Genomic DNA, 24,804 nt, shown 5'->3' with positions numbered 1-24,804 from the left:
ATTGTTGAAGGGCAACCGAGAGGAGCAATTAGAGCTGATTCCTCAGCTCACAGAGCTGTGCTGTGCACCCAGCCTGCTGCAAGAAGGGGTGCTGTGGGCTTTGGTTGCTGCAGGCTGTGTTTGAGTACACAAGCCATGGGAGTGAGACACCAGTTGCTCTGGGAGAGGGGCTCCACAGGAACTTGATAGCTGAAAATTAAGGCTGGAGAGGTTTGAAGTCATCCCAGGAGATGGAGCCGTGAAACCCGGATGCAGAGCCTTCAAGGTCCCACTTGTTCACCTCAACCTGTCCAATGGCTCCCCCTGCTCCACCCCCACAAACAAGTGCCAAAGTCCTTCTCCATTTCTCAGCAGCCTCACAGCTAATCCCCTCCACACCCACACACGTGGATGAAGAGCAAACCCTGTCCATCTGCTCTCCCATGGAACCCCACTCATTCAACACTAGTCTAGAGGTTCTGGAAGTGGATCAGATCCTGAGAACCTCATCCACCCCACATAATGGTTCATGAGTTGGCTCTTTCCAGAAGGTGACAGCCCCAGCTCTAAGCTCTTCATGGAACGACCTCTAAAATCCAGAGGCCCCGCAAGGTTTGCCCACCTTGGTCTCCAGCACAGCTTGTAAATGTCACAGCATGCACACTTAGGTCACCCTGACAGCTGTCCCCAGCCCTTCCTCTTAGTCACCTCTTCCTTACTGTAATAAATTGAATATCAAATGGGTATTACTGCACTAATGGTCATGCTCCTAACCCTCTCATCAGCATTAAATTAGCACCCCTGACAATGCGCTGGAGGCGGCACCAGCAGGGCTGAGATAAGCAGCCATAACAAAAGGAAATCAATTCTCCATGGGAATGGCCAGCTCTGGGTGTCCTGGCAGGCAGTGTGTGTCTGTCCCACCACAGAGCCCATCTCCCCAGGCTCTCCACAGCAGTGATGTTCAGCACCCCATAAAGGACCTCAGCAAGGTTGGGACCAACAGCTGGGATCATCTGTGTGGGCCTGGGAGCCTGTGCCCATCCATGGTGCAGAGGGGATGCAGGAGACTGGAGTGTCATTAGAGGAGGTTGGGACTAAGCAAAGCCATGATGCCCCTACTGTAAACACTACTCCATGCTGGGAGCCAGGGATGTCTGTGGGACAGCCTCTGCCTAAAAACCGCATCTGAAATAGCTGTGGCTGTTTCTCCATCATGGTCCATCCCCAGCTGACATGAGCAGAGGTTGGCTTGAACCCAGCAGCAGAGGTCTCAGTGACGTTTTGATCCTCCTTGCTGGAAGGGGCTGTGAGGGGGGTCACCTACCTCAATCTTTCCACATCTTCCTGGAAAATGAGCAGGAAAGGAAAAGTTGCACCGGTTTTTAGAGATCATTTCACCACAGCTCAGGGTCTGGATGGAGCAGTCCTTGGAGCAGACACTGCCAGGAGGGCTCAGGCTCTCCTCACTCCCTGGAGAGAGGTGCATGGAAAGGAGGGACACACCCCCTTGGGAGGGGTTCCTGTTTTGAGGGAAGAAGAAAAGGACACGGACGTGGCAGTCAGGGATGTTCTGTTGGCCCTGCTAATAGAAACCCTCTGTATAAACAGGGAGAGGATCCAACAGAGATCAGAGATGGTTTTTCTTTCAAGAAAATTAAACATTTAAAACATTTGAGAACACACGCCCTCACCCCCCGGACAGTAATTAACTTCTTCCTGTGCAGAGCATGGAGCACTTTCCAAAAACAGAGCTAGATGGATTATTTTTCAAAGGAAATGTTGTTGAAAGGATCTTCTGTTATGTCCTAAAGTGGGAAAACAGTCACAGTGGCTGAGGAAGGGCTTGCTCCATGCATGTGCCACACTGTGGCTGCCTGAGGAGGTGGTGCCACTCAAGATGATGCTGGTTTGGGGGCCACGTGGTGGTTGAGCAGCAGCCATGATGTTTGATGGAAAAAAGTCCTTGTTTGGTCATTATAGGACCCTAAAAACCAGTGAAAAGTAAACCAGTCATCAACAGTGGAAAAAGAATCCCAAACTCAACCTGTGAGGGATGCATTGCATTTCCCCAACGTGACAGAGCAGGGCAATCCTGCAATGTGAGAGAGGAGATAAAATCAGGTGCAGATGCAAATATATGCAGCGTTCAAGGGATTTACACCCCATGTTCCCAAATGAGCCCATCTTCCTGTGAACTTGGGGAAGAGCTCAGCCCTGGTTCTCAGACCAGTAGCATGAAAAGAGGCAGCTGGTATGTGAGTTAAACAAGCACAGTGTGAATGACATCCCAGCAATAAAAGGGCTCCATGCTAGCCAAGGTGTTTGGTGGGAACAAAATAACTTTCCAGGCTGATCCCACCACTCTCCCTGAGCCTGCAGAGAGGCAGGAGCAGCACAGGGAGGCAGGGCTGGATAGAAATGGGTAAGAGCTGGTTTTGAGAGACAATCATGCTTTGTAGCAAAGCTTGAGGTTTGGATGTTTGTTTTCAGTGCAGCATTGGGAGGAAAATAAAACCCAACATTTTTTTGCGACACAGACTTGTGGGGAAACAGCCTTTCTCTGGTTGAAAAGGTCAGGCTTGCTTTCCATATCTCCCTCACATCAAAAATGTCCTGCAATCCCTGGAGCTCGGGAGAAAATTTCCTCTTGCAAAGTTAAGTGAGGGCAGGCCTGCAGGGAGAGCTCATTTCTTTTTCTAGTCCAGACTGAGCCAGTTGGAAGGAATAAGTCTGGGTTTGAGCACCCAAATGCCCTTTGAGGTCTGGAATAAAGTCACCACACGGCCGGGCTGCTCAGCGGGACCCGCCTGCCTGGCAGCTCAGGGCATCCCACCCAGGGATGTTGACTCAGGGCCCTGGCCTGGAGCAGGGGACAGCAGGAGCTGTCATCAGCCTGTGCCAGAGCAGCCCTTGTGCCTCTCCCTGGGGACAGCATCCACAGGGGTCTCACGTGGCCCCACAGAGCCGGGGGACTGCTCCACTTCTGGCATGGGAAATTATATGCTTGGGGTGGAAGCCTTTTGGCTCTGCTCCTGTAATGTTTCTTCATCCCTTTTATAATCCCAAAATCATCCCAAAGTTTCCAGATTCCCTTTGGGCATCTCTCCACTCTGACTTCATTCTACAGTCTTCCCTTGGCTGAGATTTAGCTTTTAGCATCTTCACTCCAGTAAGGATCCCTCTGTGTCAGCATTGCGAGGAGTTTTGGCACCGCTGACCAGAATCTCCCTCCTAATGAGACATCCAGTGCTCAGCCTGGGAAGATGGCAAATTCAGACAAAGAAAATATAATTCAAAGCGACAAGACAAAAGGATCTGTTGGATGGGGACCAGTGCATCTGGAGAAACATCTTTGTTTTAGAGGAAGAAGAGAGCAAAAGCAAGAAATAGAAAGAAAAGAAAAAGGCATCCGGAGCGGGATTGTTCCTGGCCTGCAGGTGTGTGTGTGTAGGGAAGGCAGGAAAGCCCTGTGCATTAAAAGCTTTCATTTCAGGCTGGCCACCTCTGGCTGTTCACACTCCCTCCTGGTGTTGTTTTCCCGTGCCCACAGGCACTGTGCTCTGTCCTTTTCTCTTTTCCCCACCATCTGCCATTGCGAATTCCCCCGAGCATCTCCCACCCTGGCGTAGAGTTTCAGCACATGTAGAAAACAAGAGGGAGAGAAACCCAAAGCCAACCTGTAACAGCATGAGGAGGGACAGGACCCAGCTGTGCCTGATGCCCATCTCAGTGTCCTCTGGCCTCTGCCATCGGGTGCTTTGGGGGCCTCTGGATGATGCTGGGGGCTGCCTGTCCCAGGCAGGGGCAGGGGGAGGATGGGGAATAGGGGGCTGTGCAAGCAGTGGGATCCTCTTTCCTTGTATGGCTGGGGCTGCCAGAGGCACAGTCCCCCCCTAACCCCATTGTTTCAAGTTACAAAGCTGCCCAATCCCACTGAGCCACCTCAGATCCAAGGAAAGAGCCGGCAGCTGCTTTGAAATCCAGACTGGAGTGTCTCCAGCAGACAGTGCTTTAAACAACAGCTGAGCTCCCTCCTCGTGGGCACTGCACCCCAGTACCCACCTCCCTGGGCAGCAGGGAGGGCACTTAGAGCGAGCACTCTTCTCTGACCCTTGCCATGGGGTAAGGGAAAAGAACTTTCAGACCTGGAGCAAGGCTCCCACAGCCCCCAGAGCAACCAGCACCCTCCTGTATCTTGTGTGACCAGTGCTCATCTCATTTAAGAGCCTGGGGAAGTCCCTGGGTCCTGGTAAGAGAGGCACGGGGATGCATTTTACATCCCAAAACAACCTGGTCCATTTTCCATGGCCCATGCCAATTGCTATGTCAGATCTCTCCTGCAGCGTGTGTCCAACTCATTGACTCCTGAGAAAACAATTATGGGAAAGGGTCTGGAATCTATGCCAAGCTTATTGTCCTAAATTTGATTTAAACCTTTCTGTGCCCATCAGTGCCTGCAGCACACTCTCCTGGGCCACTCACCCCTGAACTTGAGACACTCTGTGGTGATGGGAGCTGGGAGGATAGAAGGGGGAACAGGGCTGGCTGTCCCACGGGCTGATCCAATTCTTCATGCACAGTTAACTCCTGCTTGGATGGTCGGGAAGGAGAGCACAAGGCCATCGCTGGGACAAACTTGGTCATGCTCAGCCACATTCCTGCCTTCAAAAGGGTCCAGGGTGCCTGGGCCTCTGTGGACAAGGGCCCTGGGAGATCACATTACTCGGGGCTTTTGTGGCCTTAACAGCTGTGACGGGGTAGCAAAAACTGTTAGTGTGCAGGGCTGTGTGTGTGAGAGGGCCGGGACCATCCTCCCCAGCTCAGCCTGGCATTAATCCCCCAAACAGATTAATGATGCTTAGTGCTTTGAAGAGGAGAAAAGGAGATGGGAGACTAATTGGGGAGATCAGCACGACGAAAGCTGGCACATGCTCCCCCCAAAGCCCCAGGTGGTGGTTGGAAAATCGGCTTCTTCCTCAGGGAGCTGCATGGAGAGCTCAGCCTGCCCTGGGCACCACAGCAGGACAGAACTGTGTGGCTGAAACCTCTTCAGGGTGTCCCACTGACCAGGAAGGGGTGGCAGGGACCCGTGGTCGTGGCTCGGAGCACACCTGGAGCCGTGGATCTGTGCCTCCTGCTCCTCAGGGAATGCTGAGCTCCCACTGCACACTTGGCCCGTGCCAGGAGCCAGACTCAGCCCTGCTGGGCCGTGCAGCCCTAAGCCCTGGCACGCTCGTGCCGCGAGCAGCCTGAACCGATGCTGGCTGTTTGTGGAGCAATGCTGGCCCTGAGCCCGTGCTGGGCCCGTGGCTCCCAGCCCTTCCAGCTGCCAGCCCGCTCCCTGTGGCCCCCAGGGAAGGAAAAAAGCCTTCTGGGGGCTGTTGGGCAAAGAGGAGAGGATTTGTCAGCACAAACCAGTGAATCCACTGTGGGGGTGCATTGGCTGCCCCACGGGAGGTACCCATCCACACTGACGGGGCTGCAGGAGCAGCCTCATCCCTAAAAGCTGTTATACATCCTTCTGGCTGCTCCAGCCTCTTCACCAGGGTGGTCCTTCCCTCTCCATCAGCATCACACCAAGCTGTCACCTTCCTGCAGCTCCTGATGCCCGGCCAGGCTCTGACAGGGGTGTGAGCTGATGGTTTCCCAGGGCTTGGGCTGAGATTAGAGAGTGTGCTACGCTCTGGCATGAGGGTGCTCTGAGGGCTGCCATGGATCCTTACTTCACTAATTAGAAACATGCAGCCATCAGTAAGTTACCTGCTCTCCCCTTGACACCTGCATGAGAGAGAACCTTTCCCTCAGCCCAGCTCTGATCAACCCTGCAAACGCTTGGTGGGAAAAGAGCCTTTCATCCTCTCCAAGGATCCAGCCAAGGGTGTTTTTATTTGCTTTCATCATCCTGACCATGATTAATGCTGCAAGGACTGCTGGTATTTCCTCCATGCTTCTCAATAGCCCTTTGCAAAGGGCTGGCACCAGGAGAGCAGGCTGAAAGACCTCCTGAGCTAAAAAGCACATGTCTCTACATCATGTTCTCTGGGGCCAGGTTCCCAAGCTGGGGCTGCAGCAGACGTAAGTCTCTGGGTCACGGATGTTGATGAAACATCCTTCTCCTGAGCTGTCCCGGCCCCCCACTCTGCCTGCCTTGCAGCATCCGGACCTTTCAGCCCATCCCTCTTCACAAAGAGGTATGAAAGCTCCCAGGACCAATTTACCCCATGTGGGCAGCAGGGAAAGCATTTAAGGTTTTGAGGTGTATCAGGGCCACTGCAAGCAGGAGAGAAAAATAAACAAGCACAGGATCTCTTAGCAAACCAGCAGCCCTGGGAAGAGAAGCCACAAGAGTCCAGTGCTGGGTGGGTTTGTTCAGCTCTGAGCATCATTTTCTTGTATCAGACACAGGTAGAGCTGCAGCCTCCATGCTGGATATATAAACCCATCCAAAACCTGCACTTCAGCTGCCACAATTCCTAACTCATTTTTCTCCAAACCTGTCCTCTCCCCTGGTCAGTGGGTGGCAGGCTTTGCCACTCCCTCAGCCAAGAAATACCTCCCAGTTTGGGTCAGAACTGCCTTTCTCCTCACCCCGCTCACCTGATTGCTTCCCACTTCTCACCAAGAGGCTCAAACCACCTGCAGAGATGCTCTGGATGTGAAGAGGCATTTACAACACAAATGACTTCTGCAAAACTCTGCTCTTTGCATCATCTGCACCAAAATCCCGGTGGGAACCTTGTCCCTTTATCCCACACGCCTCAGTTCCCCATCCAAGCTTGGGAATGCTTTTCCCAGGGGAACGGGAAGAACCTTTGTGGACTTTGCCTTCCCCCCTCGGTGCTCTGGTGTTTCATTTTCACTTGACTCCCCTCTGTCCTCCCGTTTGGATATAGCTGTGTCCATCCCTTCCCCACTGAGCCGATGAAAGAGCCCCCTGCTCCCCCGTCACCCTCTGATGCTCCATCACAGTGAGCCCCTGTTTTGCAGAACCAGGAATTCGAGTGACTGCTGATGTTTTCAGGCTCATCTAACGACTTCCAGAGCCTTAATTTAATTTAATTACCATCCCCTTCTTATCTTAGTCATCCTGCCTGTGTTTATAAACAAAACACTGCCTCCCTGCCCCACGGCTGCAACCTGAGCGCGGCACCTCCCATCTGCACAACCCATTACATTCCTCTCCTGGCCCATCTGCCAGATGTCCGTGAGGAAGCCCGTGCAAGCCGCGACTGGAAAAGAAGACGCTGCATTAACCACTCAGCTTTCATCCTCCGGCCCAGATTTCCCCGGAACGCCTCCTTTTCTCCATGCCCGGGGTGAGGTATTTGTGTTGAGGTTACCCGGCCCATTCCCGGCTCTCCTGCTGGCGGTGGTGGTTCCCTCTGCTGCCAGCTCAGCCTCAGCCCTTCAGTCGCGATGCATATTCCAAGCAGACGGCCTGGCTGGTTGATTTTGGGGAAAACCAGGATGCTGTGACCAGCCAGGGTGGTGTCTGTGAATGCAAATATTCAGTGGAGAACACACAATCCCAGGGATCCTGCGAGTGCCAGCAAGCGAGGCGCCGTGGCCGGAGCTGTCACTGTGGTGACACAGTTCCAAAATGAGCCCACAGGTGGAGGAACAGTGACTCCCTGCTCAAACCCACTGCTCCTGGGAATGCTGGGGGTCCCTGCCACCCAGTCTGGGCATCTTTTTCCTGCACCATGGATGCAGGGAATGTGAGTGATGCTGGGGTTCATCAAGATGAGTGATGGTGCAGCTGACTCCATCCCTACCCTGTGAACTTCAAGGGCCTGTTTTTGAGGTTCTCCCTGTTTCCTCTAAAGGATGTCTATCCTCAAAATATGTCTCTTCTCCTCCAGGGAATCCTGATAATCTCAGCCACAGCTGAAGAAAGAGCTGGAAGTCTTCCAGTAGAGCTGTTGTTTGGTGTCTCTCATGACGTTGATTTTCAGCCCTTCTAGAGCCCAGATTCCTTTGATTTTCAGTTCTTCAAGAGCCCAGATTCTTGCCAGTCTGGACAAACATTGCTGAGATAACCCAACTGTTATAAAGGTGAGGTGAGCGCCTGCTAACCAAAGAGACTCTCGTAAACATTGGAACAAGGGACTTGGCTCGAATCAGGCGTAAAAACAAACTTTGGCTTTGACTTCAAAAGCCTCAGAGTTTAAAAAGCAGTTATGATGCAACCTCCTTTGTATGTGAGCAGGGATGGCAGTGCTGGGTTCTGCAGGAGGGTGGGATGGGCTGGCTGGCCCAGGGGGGCATTTGCAGGAAGCGCTGCAAGCCCAGTGTGATTCAGAGGCGGCAGGAACAGGGGAAAGGGCAGCCCAGTGTTTGCCTTCTGCCTCCTCCAGCATTAATGAAGCTTCTGAAGGGATGCCCTGGGAGTGGAGGTATGGGGGAGGAAAGAAAATGACTTGCTCTGTTTTCTCTCTTTACTGCAATACTCAAGCTGGTCCCAGAAATTTCCTCTGCAGAACCCTGGCTGGATGCAGCGTGGCAGAAGTGCAGGGCATTTGCTCTGATGAGATGTGTCATGTGGGATGAGACACCAGCTTAAAGCCCTGTGCTGGGAAGAAGAATCAACCAAAATGTAAAAATCAGCCCTTTCCCCATCACTTGGACCCCTGGCAGATTTACACCCACAGGGCAGGCTCTGTGTCTGGCCACAGTTTGTATCTGTTGGCCCAGCATACTTGGAATAATTGGTCCCTTCTTGCAGAGACAGCAGCAGTAACTTTGGGCAGCTATGTTTTTGTGACCTGCTGTCCTCACAGCACATCCCAGGTCCCAGAAGTCCCTAATTCATTTATTTCCATGGTGGTGGGTCCAAGACAGTCACACATCCCTGGGATCAAGGGAAGCCAACAGCACAGCCACAGCCAGTGCCTGACAGTATCTGTCCTGAAGATGTTTGTTTATGCTCTGCAATTCAGCCTGCAGCCAGGGGAATGTCCTAGTGTCTGCCATCTCAGAAATAAAAGACATTCTGGAAAGGTTCTGGTGTGTTTGGTTGGGTAAGAGCAAGCTGAAGTTTATAAGAAGGTAATTCTTCTGTTAGACTGATGGATAAATCAGGAAGACCAGGCTCCCTGGCAGTGCTGTGGGGCTTTCTGTGCTGGAGGTCAGGTCACAGCATGGATTTAGGGGAAGATTGGTTCAAGTCATTGCAAACAAATCCTTTCCCAAGAACTGCAGCCTCCACATCACCCTGTGTCCTTGGAAGGACCACTATCCCCATGAGCAGGGGCAGGTTAAACCTCATGGAAGAGAACTGAGTGGAGAGAGCCCCCAGTCCCCTGCAGCACCCAGGGCACAGCCACTCCTGCAGGGAGCAGACACATGGCACCACAAACAGCCTGAAGAGACCACACACAACCATTTTCGTGTCTGACATTACATTCCCTGCATGTTCACTGGGGTAAAAGAGATCAGAAAACGCTCTAAAATGTGGCCACAGCCTTGCTCTCTGCACAAGAGCAGGGCCAGAGCACTCCTAGAGCTGTTCCCCATGCTGCTCACTGGCAGGAAGGACACAGGTTTTTCCTATTATAGCTTATTCATGGGACTAATAAAGCCTCTTTAATCATTGTTCATCGCTTGTACACACACGCACACAAAGGCACACTCGGAGCTGAAGTGCAGAAGGAGTCAGCACCTGGCAAAGTCATTACTGGCCAGTTTAATTTATTTCTAATCTGATGCTAAGGAAGAGAAAAAGTTAAATGCAAACTGCTGCCAGGAGAAGAACTTGGCCAAGTTGGAGGGAAAGCTGTGATGGAGGTGTGTAGAGTGGAGAGGGAAACTGAGGCAGAGGAGGGTGCAAATAGCTCTATACCTGGTGAGATATCCCAGTGGGGAGCCCTCATTGTTCTGGGGCTCTGAGGGGTTCCTGAGGTGTGTTATAGGGCTGAGGTGTGGACAGGGTACTGCATTCCTGTGGCTGTTTCCTCTTGCCAGGGGATGGAAACAAATATTTCAATGAAACTCAATTCCTTGGTACAAACTGCAGCTGCCCTGGAGCTCTCTGACAAGGACCTTCCCAGCTATGCTTGAACTGGACTTAAAACTGCCTGGGTTTTACTTAAAACTTGTGTGCAGACTACTGAGTTTAGTAGAAGTTGGAGCTGACTAGGCCCCATCTCCTCAGGCTCCCCACCCCTTCATTTCAGACATCCATCAATAAGTCTGGCTGCAATAAAACCTTATCAACCCATAAAACTCACCCTCCTGAGCACATATTGTGGCGGCAGGGCTGTGATAAGGGGTTCAAACACAGGAAACCGCAGAGGGAGCTCAACAGCAAAGGCACTTGAGGGAGGTCCTACATAAACAATGTCCTGCCTGTGCACTAAGCAAGGGACAGGGCCCATCCCTGTGGCAGCTTTCCATGTGTGTCTGTGGGCCTGATGGAGATGGGCCAGGATCTCATGGTGCTGTGCCAGGCACCATATCCCATGGGTCACCACCCCTTTTGGGGCTTTGGGTCCCACAAAAATCCCATCAGGTGTGCCAGGACAAGTGCAGCTGGTGGTGATGGCAGCTGCTGAGCCTGGCGTGAGCAGTGAGGTTACCTGAGGGAATCACATCAGGCAGAGTTCAGTGAAACCTTTTCTCTTCCCTTTTTTGGTGTTTTTTTGGTTTTTTTTTTTTTTTTTTTTTTTTTTTTTGTTTCTTCTGGAATAACACATAAAGTTCAGCAAATATTATTCAAATATTTGTGAAGTCAAGGCTGGTATCCTCGTGTCTGACAGCAGCTTCCTTGTGTCCTTTCTCTGAGCTTGGAAAGATCAACCCATCTGAAAGGAAAATACCTCAGTGACATGTTTACTTTTTTCACAGCTTGTTTTCTTGCCTGGATAGGAAAGCCTGAGGCCATCAGTGTTTAAATCTGGGTTTAAAACCCGCCAGCCTATTGTGGGCTGACAGGTGGAGGCAGAGCTGTGGTATGCAAGAATCCCTCACCCCGAGCTCCCAAATATTCTCTGCAGAAGTTAAAAGATTTCATGGCAGTTAGTGCAGGGGGATGGGGTGTTCCAGTCTCCATTTAAATTTTTCAGATGACTTCAGTGTTCTTTCCAGCCCAAAGTTATATCCTTCTGTATTCATTCATTTGATCTTATCCTGGTTTTCCTGTTGGCCCAGGAAACCCTCTTCCCTCTCAGTCCTGATATTTAGGGATATCATCATCCATCAGCCAAAACTTTTCAATACATTGTGCTAAAATAAATAACAAAAAATAATACAAAATAAACTGAACTTCTCCACCCTGTCTGGACAAGCAATATTTTCAGGCCCTGAATCACTTCTGGGGCACTTTTCCTGGACACTCCCAATGTGCCACCCTCCTCTTGGCAAGGGGACACCATTGCTGGGGACATCTCCCTCCCTGCTCTCACCCCATTGTCACAGGCACAGGAAATGCACCCTCCATCCTCAGCCCACCACAGCCAAGGACAGCAGGGGCCCCCACAGCTGATGGGGCTCAGTCAGAGTTACTGCAGGTCTTTGGAATCACAAATCTGGCCCTGGGAGCCTGGGTTACCCCTGAGGGACCACAGCAACGTTTCTAGATGCTGTCCCACTGAAATAAAGCTAAAGGTCATGGTTCTGCCATGGCTTTCACATATTTTCCTTTCCAATAAGGAGGTTGTTCCGTCCTATAAATCACACCTTCCCTTTTCCTAGAATCTCCTTGTTGTTGTACTAAAAAAGACCATTCTGGTTTGCACCAAGCTGAGTGATCTGGCTTACTTTTTAGCAGCTGTCTAAAAATGTCACCAGAAGAATTTTATTTTTTCACTTAACAGGTTAAACTAGAGAGGCTCAAGAACCAATCACTTTGCAACCCCACTGTGAACCCCACACACTTCCCCAGGGCAGCTTCACCTCCCAGCCCCACTTGTCCTCCCATCAGGTGAGCTGTGATGGCTTTGCATTGTTAGAATTTATCAATTTATCTGAGCAGCACACTCCACGCCAGCTCTATTTGTACCACGGCCTGACGCCAAATCAAACCACACAACCAAGGCTGTGGCATTGACAAGATCCTCTTTATCAGTCCAAATCCTAGCCCTGTAGAAATGAAGACGTTAGCAGAGGTCTATTTTCATCATTTTCTGGGATTGGCATCAGCTACACCCCTCTTTTAATTAACAACATGTTGCTTTGTATTCAAAGCCATCTCAGTATTTCAGCAGTGATGGATGCCAAGCTGGCAGCCTCCAAATAACCCAAGGGGCCTCATTGCCCTTTGCAAAATCCTGGCTTCATTCTAGAGCTCCTCCCACAGCCCGAATTGAGGAGCAGGGTTTGGGTCTGGGACACCAAGACCCCCATGCTGCCCTTCAGAGCACACCCCTGTGCTGGGGTGGGCACTGCTGGTTCCTCCTCCCTGGGGAGCAGGACCCAGAGGCAGTGATGCTGTGGAGAGGGTCTCACTGTTCTTTGCCAGCTGTTTTCCTTTGTGAGTGGGGTGAGGATTTGAACTCAGCCCGTCCCAAAGCTCCCAAGCATTAATCTAACAGGGTGCCTCCGTTTCCATGACCCTATTTCCACCCTCAGCGTTACACTCCACTCCAGCTCCGTGAGCTGTTCCAGATGTTTTGGAAAACCCCTTGCAGTTTGGTAAAAGCTCCAGAAAACAAGATAATTTCTCCCATCAGACAGATCTAAAGGAGGAGGAGGAGTAGCAGCAGAGGATGTGAGGAGCAGAGTCATGGTTGGATAACATCTCCCCAGGCTATGATCCACATCACTACAAAACAGGATTGATGAAGTGCTGAGGCAGGTCAGAGCTACCACAGATCTCTCTTGAAGATGGAGGCCAAACCCCTGCAGTCCTTGTCCTTTTCCATCAGTGGGAGTTTTGCCCCTGGCTGCAGCAAATGGCATTTCCCTCTGAGCCTGCTCCACAGCCCCGAGGGGTTGGAAACCCACCATCAGCCATGGCAGGAGCAGGGAAGATGGATACAGCACATTCTGGAGCTGCAGCTCTGTCCTCAGCTCCTGAGCGTGCCTTGGCTTCTCCTGAGCTGCTACTGAGATGCAGATGGGATTCAACCCCAATTCCCAGAGCTGCTCTGTGAGCAGAAAAACTGCAGCCAAAGCGTGGGTGGGTCTGGGTGGAGCCTTCTGTGGATTAAACCCCTTGCTGGACCCCTCCATCCCCCCACACTGTGCTCTTCCTGCCAATTTGTGTCCCTTCCTCTTGCTGAAACCTTGCACTAACAAATGTTTCATTCATAAAGCATCCCTTCACCTCCCATGCTGAAATTCTCACGCTCTACTTAGTTCTATCCATAACTATATAGAATCAAATTATGTATAAACCCAGCACCAGAAATAGAGAGGGACTAAATCAACAGCCTGGATTCAGCCTCCACCCAAGCCAGGAGTTGCTGGAAGCTGGACCTGCCTCCAGACTTTGTGGCTGGAGCCCATCTGCAAGTCTAAAAGCCAAAATGAAAATAGAGAAGAAACCAAATGATATGGCATCTCCTCGTCTTGACCACAGGCTCCCTGGGGCAGGGGCTGTCTGTTTGTTTGTCTCAAGAAGAACAATTTCACTGTCTGTGAACGAGGAGCTGGAGCAGGGTCAAGAAGCCTCACTGCAGGAAGGGGCAGAGAGGAGCAGAGCTCATGAGGGGGAGGTGGGCTTGCTGCTCCTCCAGCTCCAGAGGAGCTGGCAGCAGGATGGGCAGCAGACTTGGCTATAGGGAAGGCCATGATCCCCCTTCTTCATTCCTCAGCATTACTGTGAGCCTCAAAATCTCCAAAAAAACATTGGTACCATTGGTTATCACCTCCTTGGCTCCCTCCTGGCTCTGGGGTGTGACAGCAAGGCAGCTTCTCCTGGACAGCAGCTGAGGAAGAGGATGGAGGGGAGCCAGGCAAAGGAGAGAGGTGTTTGGGCACCTCTCGGCCCCTGGGCAGGTCAGGGCTGGTGGGGCCTCCGGTCCTTTCCAGCTGAAACAGTCCCACCCTCACTGAGCTGCCACTCAGCAACTTAAATGTGTGCCTCTCCTTTCTCTCACTTTGAGCTATCCTGGTCACATCAGGAAACAAATGCATTTGGTTCCCTAAATGGGACATGGTTTTTTTGTTATCGTCGTCATTTTTCTAGTTTCGGTCTTTGTTAGCAGCCCTTCCTCTTCCTCCCTGCTCTCTGAAATAGCAAAAAAAAGCTGCATCCTCCTCCCCAGCTGCCTCTTGTAACTGCTGCAACACCCAGCACCTCTCCTCAGCCACCAGCAGCAGAGCCCACGTGGACAGGACCAGTGCTCCAAGCTCAAGGGTTTGTTGAATGGGTGGCCTGAAGCAGACACGTGTGGGGTCCTGCTGCTACTGGTACCTTTGGATATGTGCCAGGCCCTGCCAGGCTGAAAATGTCCTTCCTACCCCTCACCCCGTGTCATCCCACCTGCTCCCAGAGCCTGGGATGGGGAGTGGACCTCACATCCCTTCTTCTACTGTCACTGTCCCTCTGATCAGCAGGGCAGATGATGAGCTGCTGCTTCAGTGCAACAGGACCAAGAGAAGGAAGCAGTGGAGGTACAAGGAATGAGTCAAATACTCAGAGGTGGAGGAAAGACATGCTCTGGCTCCCAGAGCTGCAAGTCTCTCAGTCCATAAACCCTTTTCATTGACCAAACACAGCGTTTCTCCCCAACAAATGCCTCCAAACCTCCTCTAGGCTCCCTGGTGGTCTCCTTGGGGTGGAGTTCCCACTTCTATCAGCAGCTCCAGGAGCCCAGCATGATGCCATCTATTGTGTCCCAGCTCTGGCCACCAGTGATCCGCCTGGAGGAAAAACTGCTCATCCTGGTTGGAGGCAGCACCATCTCTGCCACCCTGATGGACAGTGGCTCCTGGACAGAGCTCCCCAGGCTGGCTGCCTGCTGGGAAGGGGCTGTGCTGGCTCTGGCCTTGGCACATCTTCCTCCCGGGTAAGCATTATTTGCACTTCTCTGTGCCTGGGAAAGGGCTGGGCTGAGCAACGGGCGGGAGGAGGCTGAAATGTTTGTGATACTGATGGTCTTGGGTTTTTTTTATTTTTAGAGTTCTTCTCTTCTCTCCTCCTTTGGTGCCAGTCACCATCTGACCCCAAACTGAACCTTCTCTAGGACCCAGCCTGTGGGACAATTGTTTTCAGGTGAGATGAGGATATCAAACAAGGGCATGGAAAAATTTTATGAAGTCAGAACCTGACTATGACTCCTCATGTTAATAAGTCTCAATAGAAAATGGCGAGAAAGCAGGACTACACAAATTCCAATGTTCTCCAGAGCCGAACAGTCCTCATGAAACCTGCCAATAGCCAGAAGGGCTGCAGAACACAGGAGACAACCATGACTGGCTGCTCCCTGAACCCCAGAGCATCCCCAAAACCTCACAGGTTGCCTCCCTCCCTCTTTCCACTGCTCCAGGCTTCCCTCTCCTCTGCATCTTCTCCAAACCCACCTGTGGGCACACGGCTGTGGCTCCAGCCCACGCGCTGCTGCCCGGGGCAGGAGCACAGGCTTTGATTCGTGGAGCGTGGCCCGCCTGTGCCGTGCTCGGGCCTGTTGCCACGTGGGTCCCTGGCCAAGGGGCTGGCACGGAGCTGGCTGGGGGAGCATCAGCAGGAAATGGTCGTGCTGTTACCTGTGTGCACAGCCGAGCGCAGGAGCGGAGCACACAGCCAAGCTGCAGCCCCTCCGGTGATGTGCCTCGTCCTCCCCCTCTGCTTTGGGGCAGTAAATCATTCAACATGGAATAAGAGCTGCTCAGACTGAGGAAGAATGGCTCCCAGAGACAAACCTCACCTGGGAAGCTGCTGGGAAGCACTTCTTTATTGGCAAGAGTTAGCAATGGGGGATGAAGGGGGATTTGACAATGTTGACACTGCTCCTCAGGAACCAGGGGACTCAACATAAAAGTGAGCAGAGAGTTCATACATAACCTCCCTCCCCCTGAGGATCTGTCATTGCTGAAGCTCTGAGCCACAGACCACCATGGAGGGACAAGCAATACACCCACAAGCCAGCTCTGAGGAGCACGACAGGGCCGAGTGCCAGCTCTCCTCCTTCTCCATCAATCACCAGGAAGAGGGAGACAGATGTCTCCCCAAGGAGTTTGGAAGGAGCAGGATAAATCAGGTCCCTGCATATACAACAGGGCAATTATTTACGGATCATCAAATATTGGCTCTAAAAACCCCAGGCATTAAACAGCAGCCTGTGCCAGTGTGTGTGTTTACCTTCTGCCTGCACCTCACAGAGCAGCAGCGATGGGTGACGATCAGCACCAGCCATGCCCCAAACCCACCACTCCTTTCCAGCTGGTCAGGGCAAAGGGAGCTACTCTGACATGGTTTTACCACCTTCTCACTGGGGAATTGAGCAGGAAAGGACAGTCCTGGCTCACCAAGCATGGCAGGATAACAGTGCAGCAGGTATGGGTACGGACCCGCTGGGATGTGCTGGCTGCAGGGGTGTTGTGTCAGAGTACATGAAGCTGCCCCAAGCCAAAGAAGGAGGGGTAGGTATAACCTGATCTCAGCCACTCTCTGCCTCAAGGCTTTCACCTCTGGAAGACCCTGGCTCAGTTTCTGGCTGAGCTTGGCCATCCCCTGACAGGAGCAGCAGCAAGGTGGCAGCAGGCAACGCCTGGTGCGATGCCCTTATAAGAGCAAACTCGAGCTCCTGATCATAAACGAAACCCTCCTCTTTCATTTACTCATCTGGCCTGGTGGTGCTGGGACTGATAATGCTGGTTTCCTTTTAAGCAGAGGCCAGTCATAAATAAAATAAACCAGGCATGCTTTGTGTTTCCATTCCCTTGCCTTTCATCCCTGCTCCTCAAAGCCGCGGAAGGGAAGTCCTGAGCGGGGAGCAGCAGCCGGGGACAGCAGCGGCTCCAGGCTTGGCCTCAGTTGCACTTGTGTGGGTTCATGGCCCTGTCAAGGGGTGGGATCACCTCCTCCTTTCCACCAGGGTGGGGAAAGAGCAATGAGAGGCAGAGACCTCACTTGCAATGAGTTGCATTCACAGCACTGTCCAGGACAGAACCAGGCTCCTTTCTTTACCATCCACAAGAATAAAAGCAGAATTCTATACACAGCAGCTACCCAGACAGCTGCTGGAGGAGAGAATATGCCCTTCCCTTCCCCAGCACCAGTGCCTAACTGGGAGGATGATGGGATGTGCTAACAGGAGCCCAAAGAATGGAAAATTTGACAAACACATCATTCCCAGAAGCTGCCAGCGCCGAGGCCGCTCTCGTTAGCGGGGCTGACACCGCAGTGAGGGGCAGGAGGCTCAGCTGGCCCAGCAGCGTGTGCCGGGGTGTCAGCTTCCCCTGTTTCTCTTGCCACCTTACAGGGTGTGGTGTTTTCCTTCGGTGCTCTCTGATGAGCTGCCTCGGGATGCTTGGGCTGAGCAGCTGCACGGGGCTGCTGCCAGAGAGCCTGGAGTTTCCTTACAGCAGGGATGAGAGCTGCAGGCTGCAGCACTCACCCCTGTCCCAGAGCAGCAGCAGGTGTTGCATCAGACTCTTCCAGAGTTAGAGGAGAGTTAGAACCATGCATGAATTTTGTTATAATTTATCTCAGAGATTTGCCTGCACTCTCCAGCCCTCTCCTGGCCGGTTCCAGAAAGCACAGCAGCGTGAGATTGCAGAAATAGAGATACCAAAGTCTGTGGCACCAAAGTTTAACTCACGAAGATTTTGTAGTTATTTTCTCTCCCATACTAAGCCTGGAAGAGCATTCACACCATCCAGCCCTGGCACAGCACAGACACGGCCAGTCCCTTGTAGATAGCAGTGCTGGAGAGAGATCCCAGCTTATGGCAGAGCCATGGATCTGGGGGAAAGGGAATGGGGGAGAGCCAGCAAAGCAACATCCCAAACCCTTCCTGGGGTAACACATTCCTAAAGCAGCCTGGCTGGAGCACAGGGCTGACCCCTGTTTGCACGGGGGAGTTTTAGGAATTCCCTCAAGAAGGTGAAATGGCTGCAGAGGAGGTATAAATACTGCCAGGCAGCAGATAATCACGTCAGGAGAAGCCATGGACAGAGGTGTGCACCGAGGAAATCATAGCCCCTGATTTGGTCTGATGGGAAAAGGCTCTGTCTGGATTTGGGGTGACCCAGACTCATCCTTTGAGAAGGAGCTGAGCCTGCCTGAACACAACCTGCTCTGCCCAAGCCTTACCCCCATCCACTGATGCCATTAACATAATTATTTTAAACTTGACTTGATACTTTAGCTTGCAGACCCCTTCTTTCCTACACACAGGACAGCAGCTCTGCCTGGTGCTGCCCACCATCACTGTGAGTATCTCAGAATCAGCCCTTTCTTCCTGCAGTCCCTTGCAGGCAGCAGAAATGAGTAAGGAGTGATGATTTGGGGGCTGAAAACACAATATTGGGTTCAGGCCGTAAGAAGGGGAAAGATGCACTCGACGGATTGGAGGCACCAATGTCCTTCCTCCTTCAGCAGCCCAAGCAGTGACAGCTGGGATGTCCTGTCCCTGTCCTTCCAACAGCACCTCGGTGCCTCTGCCGCTGGCTCAGGGCTCCCTTGCACGTCCCAATGCTGCCATCTGTAGCACAGAGCTCTGCTCCTGCTCCCCAGCACAGCGCCTGCAGAGCCGGGGGCAGAGAGACCAGACCAGGGCACAGCTCAGCTTCACAAGGCTTGGCTTTCTGAGAGTCCAAATGGGCTAATCCTGGCCTGGGACTCAGCTTTTTCAGTCCCAAGAGACGCTCTTGGCTTCTGTGCCTGCTGAATTGCATTCTTAATTGTCTGCCAAGGGCACTAGAGCGTGGAATAGCAGTTATCATTCTGCTTATCTGCCAGAGATAAAAACAAATATTAAATAATACCAGCACTGTGGCCTATACATTAAGAGGATTTTTTTCCATCAAAGCCATGGATTCCTGTAGGACCAGCCAAGGACCATCACAGCCTCCCATGCAGACAGGGATGGGGACAGTGCTTACCGTGTTTAGGACATTTACACTGTGGAAAGGAGGGGGATGCACAACCATCCCTCCCTTCCCTAGCTTAGTTTCACAGCAGCACATGCTGACTGCCAGTGTGAAAACACCTCATCACTGAAATTCATTTCAACACTGCTCATTTCGTGGTGCATTTCCGTGTCAGGAAATATTGGACAAAGGCTCACTCACCCTGCTCCCAAATCCCTGCATTGTCCCCAGCGGAGAAGGGAAATGCGGGAGCGGGGCATGCTGAGCTCAGCATCCCGAGCCTCACCCGCCCCGGGGCACCACGAGGGGAAAAGCGACTGTGACAAAGCTGCCATCAGCTCATTTCAGGCCAGGCTGTGCCTCACAAAGAGAGAGACAAGATAACATGGAGAAAAAGCAATCTGCCATGGTCAGGGTGTAGCCGAGTCCCTGTTGGAGGCACCATTTCTCCTCTGCCACCTCCCTTTGCTCTGGACCTTGGGGTGGATGTGACTCCTGGTATCTCCCTCAGCTTTGGGAGTCCCCATCTTCCCTTCACACCTAAACCACATGTGACCCCTCTGGATCCCAGGGCTCCGTGGTGTCAGAGCACGGCGGGGCTGGATTAGTCCCGCACGCCTGACCGGGCTGACCCTGCCGGGCTCAGCGGGATTTGCTGCTCCCCGTCCCGGCAGTGCCCAGCGGCTCTGACAGGACACCTCAGCCCACTGGTGATGCCAATCCCTGCACACGTGGGCTCCTGGCCCGGCTATAAAACCCCTCTGTGCTGCAGCCAGGCTGGGCTGCGGGGCTGGCGAGCCATGGCACTGCGGGTAAGCGCTGGGGACAGAGGTGGCACTGCCCGGGCTGGGGGTGACAGCACGGCCCTGGCAGAGGGGACAGGAAAGAGGAAGAGAAGGGCCAGACAGGTGGAAATCCTGAATAACACAGGGGTGCTGTTTACAGTGCTGCCACTCTATGCCAATCTGGTCCAGGCTACTGCAAAACTGAGTTTCACGGTGCTCAGTAATGGGGTACAGGACAGATATTGTTATACCAGGGCTGGACTGGGGTAGTGCTGCCCTAATGGCAGCAATTGTCACTTGGAGGGCTATAGCTGCGAGCTGTGTGCTGCCCTCCATCTCTGCTGGGGCATCCAGCAGCAAAGAGGGAGCAGCTCTCTCCAGAGTGTGTCCTGCTGGGGCTGCTGTAATGATCACAAACTCAGGGTCAAGGCAAGGGGAACCTGGGTGCTGCCATCACCACCTGCTCTTTGAATCCAGAACTCACTGTCTGTGCCTCACAGGGGTGAACACTGATCAGAGCCTTTCTGTGGCCATGTGGGGTCCCAAAGCTGCCCTCCTGAAGTGGCCAGGCAGGAGGGTATGAGGTTGGTCATCGCTAACTCCTGCCCAAACGTCTCATCTGCTGCCCAAAAACTGCATATCCCAAAAAAGCATTGGAAATTGGAACTCATGACAGAAAAAGAAACAGGGGAGTTGAAGTCCTGACCTATAGGAAGGGACAAACAGGCACACAGCTGCCAAGCTGTGGAAATTTTCCTAATGTGAATAGGTTTGTGAGAGAGGATGCTCAGAAATGCAAGATCATTAGAGTGCTGAAGGAAGAAAAAAATAAAAAAAATTTAAAAATGGGGTGAAATGGCAAGAACTTATTAAAATGAGTTATTTAATAAAACTATGAATTATTCAAAAAGAAACATTTTCCAGCTCATTTTATGCGAGTTTAACTGTGTTGATGGGGAGAGCACGTGGAACAGGGATCAGGCAGGAACTGGTGGGAAGAATCAGCCGTGTAAAGCTGGATGAGCTCAGACTGGATGTCACTTTACACCTGTTCCTCTGCTTCAAAGCATCACATGAAGTTTTCTGCTTCAGATTTTGTATTGCTCAGGTGCAGAGAGAAGCAGAATATCTTTGTGTCCTGACAACAATGAAGGCATTCAAATTCTTCTTTAATTTTTTGCTCTTGGATCCCGCTCAGCTCTTTACAAAAGACCTCAGGGACAGCAAATCCCACCTCATCAACTGGATGTCATAGAGACTTGATTTCTTATCAGTTTAGAGTCCCTAATATTATTTAGAAGTGAGAAAAAGATGGGGAAGGAGGGTGTGCCTGTGTGGGAAAGGGAGAGAAAGAAATGTAAGGACTGAGTGGGGAAGTTCATCTCTGCCACCTTGCTGTGCCCTCCTCCTCGTCTGCAGTTTGAGGCCCTGCACCCAGAGGGAATCTGTCCTGGATGGAGCATCGTGGTCAAGGGTGAGACCAGTTCCAGTTCAAGCATGTAAGGATATGCTCTGCTCCCAGCTCTCCTGGCTCACAAGGACCTGAAGCATCATTTACAGCTCCCCATCCCTTTTCTCTCACTGTCTTAGGTTTGAAATTAATTTGCTCTGTGATCCCGGGGATCAAATCGCTCTCCACTTTAACCCTCGCTTCTCCAGCTCCAGAATCGTCTGCAACTCCTTCCTCAACAGCCACTGGGGGCAGGAAGAGGTTAACAACACCTTCCCCTTCAAAGCAAAGGAGCCCTTTCAGGTAACCCTGTGTCACTGTTAGCGTTCAGGAACACACAACAACGGAATGATTTTATGAAGGAGCTTTATTAAAGAGCTCTGGGTGTCAGGGGTACACAGACCCAAATCTGACCCGACTTGGTTTTGAGCTGAACATGTTTTTTATACTCTATCATTATATAACTTACATATTAATTATTAAAATTATATTGTTTTATTGTATGCATTGATTTTACCCAAGCATGGATTTCTCATGATCCCCCCTCAAACCCCTAACACAGTTTGTCATGATTCTTTAAACAATAATTATATCTAATCACATCTAACAATTATTTTATTTATCATATACTGATTACACAGGTGCAGTTTCATATGATATTAGCAAGCATGAGGTCTAGCATTTCCCAGGGCCTACTTTTCCCAGGGCTTGCCAAGCCTAACTTTTTTTCTAACTCCCTGAATTTTCTATGATTTTAAAATCTTTTACTATCATCACACCACAGGTGTACCAGGAATAACCCAGCCAATTCCAGGGTGCTCCCCATTGCCTTTCCTGCCAGCACCATACTCAGCAACATCCCCTCTCTGGCTTTGTCTCCTGTTAGCAATCCTGTTATAACCTGGTGATTTATAACCAGTTCTGGCACGGACATGCAGAGCTCAGATAATCCCTGGACACTGCATTTGTTTTCAATTTAGGCTTTGCATTACCAGCAGATTTTGTTATCATGAAAAGAAAAACTCAGTTATTCCCTCTCTTTGCCCAGAGTGGGAGGGAGCAGTGTGTGAGTGTTGGCTCTGGCAGGAATTGAAGTAGGTGGGCAGATCCAGCAGCTCCCTGAGATGACAGAAGCAAGGTCCAGTGAGGCCCCATGAACATAACACAGTCTCTCTTTCAGGTTGAAATCTACTCTGACCAGGACTATTTCCACATTTTCATCAATGAAAACAAAGTCCTGCAGTACAAGCATCGGCAGAAGAATCTTTCATCCATCACCAAGCTGCAGATTCTCAATGATATTGACATTTCTTCAGTGGAAATCACCAAACAAGGTCTTTACTAGAGACCAGCCTTGGGACTCTCTCACAGACCATTCCCCCTCAAGCTTCTGATTCAGCCAAGGATCATTTCCTCCCCATTTTCACATGCCATCACCAAGCAGGGAGACAGCCACTTGTCCTCATAGTGGAAGGGATGGCCATTCCCATCACAGCCAGCCACACTGCTGACCATAGCCCAGCCCATCAAAGACCTTCTGCCCCTGCACCTTAGGGTGCACAACAGGCTTTGTAGCTCTGATCATCTTTGCTGCACATCAAAATCTGCCCTGAGTAGTGTGGACACCTGAATGCTACCTTAGAAATTGTGTTTGCCCAAGAGTAGGGTGTGAATGAGCACCAGTCCTCAGCTGGGCAGGTGGGGAATGTTAGGGGTGGAAAGGGACACTTCTTTCCAGGAACTGGGGAAGAATTATACCAGATGTGCCAAGGAAATCCCTGCTGAGACATCCCTCCCTGGGCAGATCAATCTCATCGTTCATCCCCTGCCAGTCCAGACACCTGGCATGAGCAAGGGCTGGTCACCAGGCAGGATGATGCTCCTATTTTGTGTGATTTTGGCTCTGGGAAAATCCTGCCTTTTTGTTTTGAGGGCTAATGCAAGGTGAAGGTCTCTGGTTTGCAGAAGAGTGTGACAAAATTCAACTTGCCAGGTGTTGCCAGGAATTCCTTTCACCAGCTGAGAGATGTTTGCTGAGCTCTACTCCTGCCAACTCCAGGCTTCTCAGACAGACCCCCAGAGTGATGTAGTGTGTCAGAGAAGGGCAAGAGCTGAGGAGACACAAAAAAGCAAATGGTTCCTCCCCCATGCACCAGAAATGCAGCTGGACTCCAAGCAAAAGGAACTGAGTTAACCAGGGTCTAGAAATTCTGATAAGCTTGGAATGAGGAGAGTGCCTGGGGATATGCATGGATAGCCTCTGGCTTTTCTCTGCTTTATTGTTTTCTTTTCTCCCCCTTTTTAGTTGTCTTTCAAAACAATCCAGTTATCCCTTGCACCCTCTTCTCTTTTCTAGCCTTTTCCTTGGAGCACAACATATCTCTGACTCCTTGACCAGGCCACAGCAGAGTAAAAGATGTTTTTTTTCGCTTTGTTTTAATTACACGCATCATAAACAGCATAATGTCACAGTGTTAAAGCTGAACAGGAATTTATTCCAAAAATGCAATTACAGCTGCCCCCTAATCACTCCTTTGTTCCTCAGATATAAGAGAGAACACATTCCTGATGGAAAAGGCAAAGATGATCCTGCCTTGACAGTCCTTTTCGTTGAAGAGAAATTACTTAATATGAAGTCAGCCCTAATCCATCCTTGCCTTTGGATGAGATCTCTGAAGGTTGCAGCTTTGCTCCAGCCTTTTCTCAGTGCTCAAATTGGCCATTCCCAACACTTCCTTCTATTTACAGTTTCAAGGACTTGTGAGGAAGAGGTGGGTGTAGAAAACCATAACGCATGATGCCATAAACCTGACATTCGTGAATCTGTTAAGGAGTTTGCAGTGTTTTTCCAGACTATCAAGAACACTAATGGGAAACCATCCTGTTCTTGTAGCAAAGAGCTCATTTGGAACACAGAATGGTGACAAATGGTACCTTTTGCCTCCAAAAGGAGCAGAAAACATGTTTTGGAAATGGCAGTGGTCTTGATGGCAAGTCAGGAAAGTTGGAGATGACGAGAACTTCCTCTGGCCTAGAATAAATCCATCACCACTGGGACAAGAGAGTTGACTCAAATTCTGGTTGTCATGGTATAACCCAAGGCTCCAACAAACTTTGCTCTCAGGGACATGCCTTCAGCAAAAGAGGCACAAACCCAGGCAAAGCCAGGCCTGCTGGGAGCTCTGTGACATCCATCTGATAATGCTGAGCAGCATTTGAAAGAAATTGTCCTTTCTGTTTGTGCTTTTCTGGGGGCTGATAAAGACAGATCATTTTTCACAGAGGAAAAGTGACGAAATGATTTATAAGGGTAATATTTTGTACTTATATGGCCACCAGCTGCATCCATAGCCACTGCTGCAAAAACACCCCACAATTTCATTGTTCCCCAGAAACGAGCACAAAGGACCACAGACAAACAGGGAAAAAGCCTTTCAAGTACAAATAAATAAAGAGATGCCACAAAAAATCAGGCAGAGGCAGAGATTATGCCCTGGACACATCCCCCCCCAGCTCCTGCCAGCAGCTGATCTCACTCCATTGCCATCCTCACCAAGAGAGCCCAATCTCTCCTGACACATCCCCAGCTCTGCTGCTGCCTTCAGGGTT

The 24,804-nt window shown here is 51.1% G+C and overlaps 1 protein-coding gene across 1 annotated transcript; it reads left to right on the top strand.

Annotated features, from left to right (window-relative positions):
- Positions 1 to 19,760: 19,760 nt before the first annotated feature.
- GRIFIN (galectin-related inter-fiber protein) lies at positions 19,761 to 22,540 on the top strand. The gene is made up of 4 exons (XM_015642458.1): positions 19,761 to 19,772; positions 21,165 to 21,244; positions 21,336 to 21,498; positions 22,376 to 22,540. The coding sequence occupies exons 1-4, from the start codon at positions 19,761 to 19,763 to the stop codon at positions 22,538 to 22,540; spliced, it is 420 nt and encodes a 139-aa protein (XP_015497944.1).
- Positions 22,541 to 24,804: the final 2,264 nt, after the last annotated feature.

The sequence above is a fragment of the Parus major genome, chromosome 14 (genome assembly GCF_001522545.3).
Source record: "Parus major isolate Abel chromosome 14, Parus_major1.1, whole genome shotgun sequence".
NCBI classification, from domain to species: domain Eukaryota; kingdom Metazoa; phylum Chordata; class Aves; order Passeriformes; family Paridae; genus Parus; species Parus major.
This window is presented reverse-complemented; position numbering and strand designations above follow the sequence as displayed.